Raw genomic sequence first — 12,500 nt, forward strand, 5'->3', positions numbered from 1 at the left:
TTAATCGTAACATACAGCTCCGGAAAAAATTAAGAGACCAGTCTGGATTTTTCTTGAATCTTTACCTCTACATTACTTACTGGAAATGCTCTTTAATGACAATATTTTTATTGTGAATTTGGTAGAAATGTTGTCAGTAGTTTGTATTATAAAACCAAAATGTTCATTCTACTCAAACATATGCCTATAAATAGTAAAACAGGAGACACTGAACATTTGGAGTGGTCTCTTAATTTTTTCCGGAGCTGTATGTTCCTCCGTTATCGTAATCCCATCCGAATGAGGCTTTGAACAAGTTGGAAAATCCTACTGATTGTCATTGTACCCAGGGTGAGTTGAGCCTAGCTTAGCACAAAGACTGAAAGCAGGGGGAAACTGCTAGCATCGAAACAGGAACAGTAGCCTATATTTCAAAATAAAATATCAAACAGTTCTTTTTAAAGCTGCAGTGTGTAACTTTGTGTGTGTCAGAGAAGTGAAACATTTTCTAATTATATTCTCATAACTGAATAAACAAACTTAGAAGTGAAAAAATGTGATCCCTGGAACACTGTTTGAAGTTAGAAAGCTTCCTGAAAAGTTACTGTTTCACTGTTGTTGTTTACAGCAGCAGGGCCCCCACAGTTTGGTTTACAAACATATTCTAGTCTTACGTTTGGTTCCAGGTTCCTCAAAATAATTTAGTTTTGATTTATGACGATAGAATGATTCAATACTAAGAATATAACACTGCATAGTGCACCTTTAAAGGTTCAGTAAGTGATTTGGTCCTTTTAGCTAACTTTCTGTCAGTGACTGCAGTTAGCAGTCCCCTCCCTCGTCCCTACGTCACCACCACATGAACACACAGAGCAGTCCCCTCCCTCGTCCCTACGTCACCACCACATGAACACACAGCCGTCTTCATCAGATAGTGCCGCGATGGAGAGCAGCGAGTCATCGTTCACGGGCACAGAGACCCCGCCTCTTTGTAGCGCTCTGTCTCCTGATTGGATGAAAACGAGCAGGATACTCTAAATCTTATCTGGCAATTACTGCAAAGCTGAATGACTGGGAGACCTGTGTTATGGAATGTGCATACTGTTTAAGTGATTACTGTATGAATATAGAGATGTAACACGTACATTAACAAAAAAATATCATTTACTTCTCCTTTAAGAATGACTGACTATGGGGGCGCCCTTAGCTCAGTTGGTAGGGCGTCTCCCCCCCCCTCCCCCCGGGCCGGGCCCAGCAGCAGACCCGGGTTTGATTCCCGCCCGCGGTCGTTCTCTGCAAGTCTCTGCCCCATTTCACCTCTGTCTCTCTGCACTATCAAATAAAGCATAAAAATGACAAAAAATATTTAAAAAAAATAAAAATAATGACTGACTATCTCGGCACAGGTACAGGTCACAGAACCAACAGGGCTTGTATAAAAAATTGCACAAAAGCCTCAATCTCAACACAACAAAACTACATCATAAAAACATATAAATACTTTTGCTTTATCCTGCTGTATGACACAACAAACCTACAGCCCCGGAAAACATTCAGAGACCACTCTGGATTTTTCTCCAATCTTTATCTCAACATTGCTTAATGGAAATGCTCTTAATGACAATATTTCCATTGTGAATTTGGTAGAAATCTTGTCAGTAGTTTGTAGTATAAAACCAAAATGTTCATTTTACTCAAACATATGCTTCAAAGGAGTAAAACAAGAGACACTGAAAATTTGGAGTGGTCTCTTAATTTTTTCCAGAGCTGTATATCATAATAACATATACATAATTTAGCTTTATCCTGCTGTATGGCTCGAAAAAAAACTCCTTCCCCAAAAACCAGTGTGGATGTTGTCAGATTAGGGACCAGAAGCATGTGTAGGAAAATGATTATATTTGGGGGTAAACTTAAAGTCTCTACGAGGAACTTTTAAATATTTCTGAAACTGTACATTTTTTCCTCTGATGATCATAAATGACATGTAACAGCAAACGACACCATCAGTGCAAAGAATGCTATTTTTATATAGTTTTTCTTAATGCCTTTGTCATGGACACACTCACCTAGGAACAACAGCTGGCGTAGTAAAAACACTACCACTTTTGTCCAAAGAGGGCGCTAGAATTAACACAAACTGAAAGTTCGTCAGAGCACCTTTAAAGGTCACATATTCTGCTAATTTTCAGGTTCCAAATTGTAATATGGGTTTGTACTAGAAACTGTTTTTATGATGTAGTGTCCAAACAAAAGCCTATTTTCAGCCTCTGTCTGAAACGCTCCTTTTAAAGGTGCTCTGAGGAACTTTCAGTGTGTGTAGATTTTAGTGTCCCCCTTTGGACAAAAGCGGTAGTGTTATTACCACGCCAGCTGTTGTTCCTGGGTGAGCGTATACTCATGACAAAGGCATTAAGAAAAACTATATAAAAAGCACATGTCTCTTCAAGCCACACCTTCCTAAAAGGGGCTCACTACACCATGGAAACCGTTTCTAGTAACAACCCAAATTACAATTTTGAACCTTAAAAATTTTGCAGAGTATGTCACCCCTTTAAAATGCAAAGATTTCTCCTCATATTAGCTTGCCTCTCATCCCCAGTTGCACCTGTGTGTGTGTGTGTGTGTGTCTCGGCATGCGTGCGTGTGTGTGTGTGTGTTTGTGTGTCTGTGTGTGTGTGTGTAATATCCGACCTATCTCAAGTGCAACACTGCTATTGTATTGTTGTTGTTATTGTTTTTGTTTTTGGGTGATTTTGGGCGCGGAGAGCTGAAACTGTTTCGACCAATGGGAAGAAAGGGGCTGGTCTCCGAGGTGACGACGATGCTCGGGATTCGACCAATCGTGGCACTCCTCACATGCACATCTGCATAATCCCTGCCCTGTTAGATTGACAGACAGACAGACAGACAGACAGGCAGACAGACAGACAGACAGACAGACAGACAGACAGACAGGCAGACAGACAGACAGACAGACAATCAGTCAATATCTTAAAGTTTTATTATTTTGCATTTCACTTAATTAAAGCTGTAGTGCGTAACTTGGGAACACAAGTTCACACAAAGTTGATTATCAGCTCCACACAACTCTACCTTTGAAAAATAACCTACAACGTACAGAATCATTTTATACAGGAGGTATAAAATCCATGTGCCATCACTGAAGGCTTTACCTCATGTAGATGCACCGACAGTGTTGTTGTAATTACACAAACATTCCTCATGGGACACAACAGAAGTTACGCACTATAGCTTTAAGGTTAAATGTTGTGTTTTTCATTCAGATTGGTCCCTCATGAATCAATGTTTGAACATATTAACATGTCTTATTAAATCTGTCCGTACTCACATTTGGGATGCTGTGGCGATGGCCGAGTGCTGCCATGGAAACGTCATTGTCAGTGGACGTCTGGAAAACAAAACAAATTAACATGAGTCATTTAAACTATCATTTATTTTTTAACCTTTATTTCTACAGGTAAATCCCGTTAAATCTGAACACTCTCTTTCAAGGGAGACCTGTTCCCATTCCACCATTCATACACCGATGGCAGGCTAACTATCGACATTCACACGAGGCAAGGTGGGTGAAGTGTCTTGCCCAAGGACACCACAACCATGACACAAGTGGTACGGTGGGAATCAAACCGCCAACCCTTGGATCATTGGCCGACCCGCTCTACCACCGCTCTGAGCCACAGTCGCTCCAAACTGAGCATACTGATAAACCTTTTCAACACCTTCTGTCTCACTGAATGTTGGTTGTTGCTGGGTGACCTAGTCCGTCATGTCTAGGCAGGCATGAGGGAAAAATAATAGTGGTCTTGAAACCGTTACTATTTCAAACCGCGGTACTCCAATGCCTAACTGTAATCCTAACAGACTGATGTGTGATCTCAACATACGGAAATTGTTTGATTGTCTAAAAGTGTCACATTTCTGAGGCACTGCTGGGATTTGAACCCAGGATCTCCTGTTTACAAGACAGCCACAGCGCCACTTTTGCTAGAAATTTCAAATATGAGTCATCACCGCCATTTATTCAAAGAACAATATGTCAGACAAAGAAAGTCACAGTTATTTTGTGCATTTTGATCAAAGTACAATTCTCTAATGCAAAGCCATTATTCTTTAGTTTTGATTTCCCTATGAAGTATCCCAACAAATTTTTCCGCAGAAATGTCAAATCTTTGCGGCACTGCTGGGATTTGAAACCAGGATCTCCTGTTCACGAGAAAGGCGATTTCACCAACTAAGCCACAGCACCACATTGTTTAACCTTCCTCCTGTGTTAACTTTCTGCTACCATCCATGGTGTTAGCGGGTCGGTTTCGACCCGTGTCTGAAATCAGCTGTAAAAAACACTAAAAACAATTATCTATCATCCTTTTTGTTTCTCATCTCTTGGTTACATTGTTAGGCTTCCTTATCCATGAAAATATTGTTTTTAATATTTTTGGTGTAGGCGGCTGGGCCTTTTTTTGTCAGTATGCGCCTCAATTTCAGTTTAAAAAATGGTAAAATGAACTTTAAGAGAATCATATATATAAATATTTGGTTGTTGTGTTACCTGATTATTACTGAGGGGTATGAGAACACATTTCTTAACAAAATGTGTTTTATTTATTTTTTCATATTAATATTATTGACCTTTTTAACATCTATGGTGTTACCGGTCAATTACGACCCATAAATATTTATTTCAGAAAAGAGCAAAAAAACTTTTATTTCAGCATTATACAAACACACAATGAAAACCAGAACAAGTCACAACACAAAATATAATTTGTAAGGTCAAATAAACAACAACCAATCAACAAATCAAACCAATCGAAATCAATTACTAGCTCCAAAACTAGTAAAAAGAAACAGAGTAAAAGTCTCTGTGTGCATGTGTATGTGTGTGTGTACATATGTGTGACAAAAAGCAACACTTTTAGTGTTCTTTGCAGAGATATTTCTTGGAGGTAAAGCACAATCCGTTTATCTTTCTGACCTTAGTGCTTCGGCAGACCTGACACCTCTTATTTTTAGAATCAGATGGCCATTTTCACCAAAAACATGATCCAGAACTTGGCTCACTGTATATCTCCTCATTTTTGAATACTGCAAATAGGAGATGTGCACTCTGCAAGTCACTAACTCTATACTGAATTGACTTCACATGTCTGGATATGCCCTTCTGTTTGTTTCGCTTTTATGCAGGTATAAGGGCAAAAAAAGTCAAAATGAGAACCCCCCCAGAGCTCACATGATTGGGAGAGGAGCTGACTGTCATTGTGTTGGCTGACAGTGCACTTAAGATTTCAGTTTTGGCTCTAGTTATTGTTTTTTACATCTTATTCTATAACCGGGTCGAAAACGACCCTAACACCACCAGTGTTATAATTTCCACCAGAGCATTTTATAATTAAGTGAAACATTTTTTATTTTTTTTATTTTGTTGAAATAGAGGTTCCTGACAAAGTCAAGAAATTTTGAAGCAATAAACAAAATGTAAGTGGTTCTTTTATGCATTTGAAAACCAAAACGGGTCGGTGGCGACCCTAACACGAGAGGAAGGTTAATAGGTTCTACTATCAAAGGAACTCAATCCATTCAAATAATTTTGGAACCAAAGATTGTAGGACAAAAAGGAAAAAGCTTCAGCAGTCAGTTTATGTAAGACAGATATAATGGTCGGGCTTAAACCCTAGATATCTTCGAACGAGAGAAATCTGATCATCTACAGCCCCATTCTTACATTGCCATTGTTGTTTTCCTTCTATATAAAAAGTTGAATGATATTCAATCAATGACATTGTTACATCTTTGAGGCACTGCTGGGATTTGAACCCAGGATCTCCTGTTTACAAGACAGGCGCTTTGACCAACTAAGCCACAGCACCTGATGTACCATTAACTACCGGAATAAAACAAACTCAATCCATTCAAACATGTTGGTAAAGAAAAGCTGCTGTATTCAGTTTATGTAAAGCCAGGTAAAAAACAAAGATTCGCCACGTTAGAATGTTGCAGGGAAAGTTGGAACATGAGGGTTCATATCCAAGAAAATCAATTTAATTTATCATATTTTTCGAGGCACTGCTGGGATTTGAACCCAGGATCTCCTGTTTACAAGACAGGCGCTTTCACCAACTAAGCCACAGAGCCTCTCTTGCTAATGTCTTCTAAGATCACTCCTAGCTTTTATCACTTCAAAGAAAGCCAAACAAAGTAGTAAAACAATGAAGGTGGACGGTTGTTCTCCGTGATTAAGGAACCCAGAGAACAACCTTTGTTAAGCTCCATCTTCCTTGTGTGATTTTTCTTCATTTGTTGACAAATGTGGCAAGAAATTCTACATGCAATTATGACAACTTCATGGCACTGCTGGGATTTGAACCCAGGATCTCCTGTTTACAAGACAGGCGCTTTCACCAACTAAGCCACAGCACCTTGTTCTCAAAGACCTTCCAATATGAAGCAAACTCATTCTCTTCAAAGAATTTCGGCACCAAGGAGAGATGGAAAAATAGAAATATTATAGATGGAAAATCTCCAAAGTCCAGTGATGGTACATCTCGGGAAATATAAAAAATAATGTGCATTCTTGAGGCACTGCTGGGATTTGAACCAAGGATCTCCTGTTTACAAGACAGCCACAGCAGAAATTTCAAATATGAGTCATCACCGCCATTTATTCAAAGAACAATATGTCAGACAAAGAAAGTCACAGTTATTTTGTGCATTTTGATCAAAGTACAATTCTCTAATGCAAAGCCATTATTCTTTAGTTTTGATTTCCCTATGAAGTATCCCAACAAATTTTTCCGCAGAAATGTCAAATCTTTGCGGCACTGCTGGGATTTGAACCCAGGATCTCCTGTTTACGAGACAGGCACTTTGACCAACTAAGCCACAGAGCCTCTCTCTTTAATCATTTCTTATATCAACTGAAAACTCAATCCATTCAAAGAATTTTAGAACAAACGCCTTCAGTCGGATCTATAACCGATTCAAGAAGAGATGTGATTGAGCGACCAGTTTGAACCTAGGACCTCCTGGTGACATTTAGCCATTATTTCATCAATCTTTCCGAAGTTCCTTTCCAAATATAAGACTGAACCAATGACATGTCTTTGAGGCACTGCTGGGATTTGAACCCAGGATCTCCTGTTTACAAGACAGGTGCTTTGACCAACTAAGCCACAGCGCCTCCTTCTGCAAGACATTCTAATATGATAGACAACTATAATCTATTCAAAGACAGGTGTTATTGAGGAAAGTTGGACAAAAAGCATAGCCGGGATAGTTCCTGGACCTCCTGGTGACATTTATTCATAATTTCAAAAATCTTTCCAATGTTCTTTTCCTTCCTTTCCAAATATGAGAATCAACCGATGTGATATCTTTGTGGCACTGCTGGGATTTGAACCCAGGATCTCCTGTTTACAAGACAGGCAGTTTGACCAACTAAGCCACAGCGCCTTGTTCTCTAAGACCTTCCAATATCAAGCAAACTCGATCTATTCAAAGAATGTCGGCACCAAGGAGAGATGGACAAAACAGAAATCTATGGTATTTAGTTTATGTAAAGACTCTCTGCCTTGCCATTGAAGGACTCGCCAAATATTGAAGATGGAAAATCTCCGAAGTCGAATGATGGTCCATATCAAAGAGAATGTCACATCTTTGAGGCACTGCTTGGATTTGAACCCAGGATCTCCTGTTTACAAGACAGGCGCTTTCACCAACTAAGCCACAGCGTCTCTTTGGAAACATCTTCCAATTTAATAGACAACAATCATTTATTCAAAGATGGATGTTAATGAGGAAAGTTGGACAAAAAAGCAAAACTGGAATAGTTTTATTATCAAGGGATTCTGTTCTGGGGTTTGAACGCAGATTATGATGTTTAACCTCTTAAGCCCTATGCCTCTGGCTCAGGATTCCGCTCGAAAATGACATGACCATATTGAATAGAGTATATCTCTGCAACTACAAGGTCTATATGAATAATCTTGGTATCATAATAAAGGTAACACTTGTGAGATTGCTGAGAAGGTGTAAGCATAAGTATAGATGTTACTGGGTCAGAGTAAATGAAGATGGAACACAGCATAAACAAAAGATTTAATTTCCGCCTAACAGAACTGTACACTTTTGTGAGTGAATATCCCCTTTGAAACATGCAGTTGCAGCCCAAAACCTCCAGAAAATAATAGCAAACAATCTGAATATTACCTGTGCCAAGAATGGTGCTAATAAAGTAAAGCAGAGCAAAGTTAGAGAGGTTTTAGTACAGAAATTTTTCAGGCGGAAATTAGCCACCCATCTAAATACTGTTCTAAAAACAGTTTTGGCTTTGTTTTGAAAAATAAACCAGACCTATATACATTTTCCCATTCAAAGAACACCATACAAAGGAACTGAAGTTTATCTCCAACTGGAGCAGATTTAATAAATAGCCAATAATATAGGTAATCTGATTACTGCTGTTGTCCGGATCCAGTTCTCGCTGCAGTAGGTCCTCCTCCTCCTCCGACGGTGAGTTGACAGGACTAAACCGGGCGCCGCTGTCGATATGTAGTAGGCTATGTCTAGTCTCTAGTAGCTCCGAAACTGTGAACCATTTGCTTTTATTCCTGTCTGCCGTTATTCCTTGTGGTGGTGTGCGGAAGAAAATGGCAAGACAACCAACACAAATTGTCTATTATCTAAATAGTCGAAAACCGCTGTTTTGTTACGGAGCTGTCAATTTTCGCGGGGCTGTCAATCACCCGCAACGTCTTCATTCAATCCATTGGTCAATGTGGATGATCCGTCAGAGCCAATAGGATCGAGATACAGACCCCAGATACACGACAACAACACTTATCCGCCAATCACAAGGAGGCAACACTGTGTTCATATGACTTGCTGTTTGTATCGTTAGCATGAAGTAGCATAATCTCTAGCGCCGATTTTTTCGGACATGAGCCGTTAGCGTCTTTTGTTTCTACCTGCTCATTTAGTTGCTTGGTGTCAGACTTGTGATTCGATTAGGTCAAAATAAATATCATGAGCTTTTAGCCGAGATACTTTCCGTTAAGTGGGTGTGCTTCATGATATGTTGCTACATGGTTAGCATGCCCTTATATGGTGTATGTTGCGAAAAGCGCAGCTGCCCCCGGTACCGGGGGCTCTCGGGCGGAAGAGGTTAAGGGACAAACACTTTAGTGAACTTAGCTTCTTCTGTATTAGTTTTCTTTCTATTCATTAGAGATTGCATAGTGTGATCTTAGCAAAAGACATTCCGAGATTCGAACCCAGGATCTCCTGTTTGCAAGACAGGCGCTTTGACCAACTAAGCCACAGCACCTCTTTGGGCCACATTTTCTAATATTATAGACAACTATAATAAACTAAACTAAAACTGAAGAAAACACTTTTTTCCATATTTCACCTTTTCGAATATCCCCGAGTCGTGGCTTTTCATCTTGGACTTGAAGCTGTTTGTGGGTTTTAACTCTGGCAGCTCGGCCGTGTCTCTGCTGATGTCACATGACACCTGACGACTGGCGGGCCTCGATCCCATACTGGACAGATCCGCCTCTGTGTCAGTCATGCCCTGAAGAAGGCAAGGGCAAGGCAGGTTTAGTTATATAGCACAATTTAAATTATTTATTTATTTTAACCTTTATTCATACAGGTAAATCCCATTGAGACCGGAGACTCTTTTTCAAGGGAGACCTGTTCTCATTCCCACGTCACCATTCACACACGCATTCATACACCGATAGCAGGCTGACTATAAGGAGCAATTTAGACACAAGGCCATTCAAAGTGCTTTACAGGGGCAGAAATTATATATATTTTTTTCTCCAGAAGTTTATTCCAGATATGTGGAGCTCAAAATCATCATCAACTTTTATTATTAGACTCCAGGTCCATTTTAAAATACATACAAGACAAAAAATTAGACAAAAACAAACACATACATTAGAATAAAAACATTCCTGCCACTTATAGAAGTATCCATGTAAAGAAATCCACAGTATCTCACAGTATCTCACATATGTATTATATATAGGGGAGAAAGGGGGAATCTGAGGCATCGGGTAATGTGAGCCACCCCCTGTATCTAGGCAACGGAAAACATTTGTGGTCATGTGAGATATATGTTTTCAAGCCCCTCTCATTTCCCCATGGCCCTGAAAGAGAGGACCTCATGGTGCCAAAATAGGTATTTTGTATGTAAAAGTAAATTTTCTTGCTGTCAACTTAATCAACTCCCCTATGTATTATATATATGTATATTATGCAAGAACCAGTGTTGAACTTCTCTGTTTGGGTTTTTAGAAAGTCTATTGTAGTTGAAAACCCTGAAAACAGCAGGTAAAAACATTAACACAACCTGTTTGGCAATGGCTTGAATGTAACCTACATTTATTGATGTGAAAAAGTTACGCACTATAGCTTAAAAATGGCTTTATTACACCTGCTAGCTCAATGACTGTATGTGTTAGTGTATTGTAGTTCTAACTTCTAACTTCTTCTTCTTTAGATACTCCGGATTTTGTGGAAGTGGACAATTTTATAAGTGGGCAGGAATGTTTTTATTTTAATATAATAGTATGTGTGTTTGTATTTGTTCCACGTGGAATCGAGCTCACCGATTCGCTGTCGGAGATGGAGGAGAGGCGGGATTTGCCGTTGCTATGGCGCCTGAACTGCGCGCTGATGTCAGAGGTCTGGCTGGTTACCGTGGAGCGGCGCGTGGATACGAAGCTGCTGCTAGCCGAGCGCAGGTCTCTGGGTTTGACACACAGCAACACGCCCAGACACGGGATGTACTTAGCTAATGCTAGCCTGGAGAGAGAGAGAGAGAGAGAGAGAGAGAGAGAGAGAGACATACGGTTAATGCTAGTCTGGACAGGGAGAGAGAGAGAGAGAGAGAGAGAGACATACGGTTAATGCTAGTCTGGACAGGGAGAGAGAGAGAGAGAGAGAGAGAGAGAGAGAGAGAGAGAGAGAGAGAGAGAGACATACGGTTAATGCTAGCCTGGAGAGAGAGAGAGAGAGAGAGACATACGGTTAATGCTAGTCTGGACAGGGAGAGAGAGAGAGAGAGAGAGAGAGAGGATGTACTTAGCTAATGCTAGCCTTGAGAGAGAGAGAGAGAGACATAGGGTTAATGTGTATATACAGAGAGAGAGAGAGAGACATAGGGTTAATGCTAGTCTGAGAGAGAGAGAAAGAGAGAGTATATACAGAGAGAGAGAGAGAAAGAGAGAGACAGAGAGAGAGAGAAAATACAATAACAAAAAAATACAGGGTAAATTTAGACACGTTACCTGTACTTTGGGTGTGTGATGTAATAGCTACCTGTGTAAACCATCCATAACCTTGCCCCCCCCCTTACTTAACGGACCTCATCCAAATTGCCACTCCCTCCCGTGCACTCCGCTCCTCCTCCTCTGTTCACCTCACTGTCCCCTCTGCCCGTCTCACCACGATGGGGAGCAGAGCCTTCAGACAGACAGACAGACAGACAGACAGACAGACAGACAGACAGACAGACAGACAGACAGACAGACAGACAGACAGACAGACAGACAGACAGACAGGGCCTTCAGCCGCTGTGCTCCCCTGCTCTGGAATGCACTACCCCCCGACATCCGCAATATATGCATATCCCTGTTCAAATCCAAACTCAAAACCCACCTTTTCAAATCTGCAACCCCCCCTCCCCCCTGATCTTCCCTTCCTCATCACCACATCACCCAGTCTACTTATTTTAAATAGTTTTTAATTATATTTGTGTACCTGCCTTACTTTTATATGGGTGGCAGTGGCGAAGTGGGCAGGGAGGTCGCCTCTGGAGTGCAGGGTCAGAGGTTCGATCCCCCCGCCTACCCGCCATATGTCGAAGTGTCCTTGGGCAAGATATTGAACCCCAAATTGCTCCAGAGAGTTAGCTTGCACCCTGCGTGGTAGCAGCTGCTGCTATCGGTGTGTGAATGTGATTGGGTGAATGTGTACAAAACAATGTAAAGCGCTTTGAGTCTGTGAAAAACCAGGGAAAAGAGCTAAATAAGTGGAGTTTATTTACCATTTATAATGTATACGTTGTGAATGTATGGCAGCCTTGAAAGGCGCCTCCAAATAAAATGTACTATTATTATTATTATTATTATTATTATTATTATTATTATTATTTGGGTGTGTGATGTCATAGTGTGATGTCATAGAGTGATGTAATACCTGTACTTTGGGTGAGTGATGGCATACCTGTACTTTGGGTGAGTGATGTCATACCTGTACTTTGGGTGAGTGATGTCATACCTGTACTTTGGGTGAGTGATGTCATACCTGTACTTTGGGTGAGTGATGTCATACCTGTACTTTGGGTGAGTGATGGCATACCTGTACTTTGGGTGAGTGATGGCATACCTGTACTTTGGGTGAGTGATGTAATACCTGTACTTTGGGTGAGTGATGGCATACCTGTACTTTGGGTGAGTGATGGCATACCTGTACTTTGTTTGAGTGAT

The 12,500-nt window shown here is 40.6% G+C and overlaps 1 protein-coding gene across 1 annotated transcript in view; it reads right to left on the reverse strand.

The window, feature by feature from the left end:
- Positions 1–2,673: 2,673 nt before the first annotated feature.
- Positions 2,674–12,500, reverse strand: part of LOC307257509 (melanopsin-A-like) — a gene marked incomplete at both ends in the record, with an annotated part of 17,956 nt that continues 8,129 nt past the window's right edge. The window contains 4 exons of the mRNA XM_080036771.1: positions 2,674–2,859; positions 3,332–3,391; positions 9,410–9,574; positions 10,620–10,815. Coding sequence (XP_079892897.1) covers positions 2,674–2,859; positions 3,332–3,391; positions 9,410–9,574; positions 10,620–10,815 — 607 coding nt within the window. The remainder of the gene's footprint in view (positions 2,860–3,331; positions 3,392–9,409; positions 9,575–10,619; positions 10,816–12,500) is intronic.

Source organism: Ammodytes marinus, assembly GCF_949987685.1.
Source record: "Ammodytes marinus genome assembly, chromosome: 11".
In the NCBI taxonomy this organism is placed as follows: Eukaryota; Metazoa; Chordata; class Actinopteri; order Uranoscopiformes; family Ammodytidae; genus Ammodytes; species Ammodytes marinus.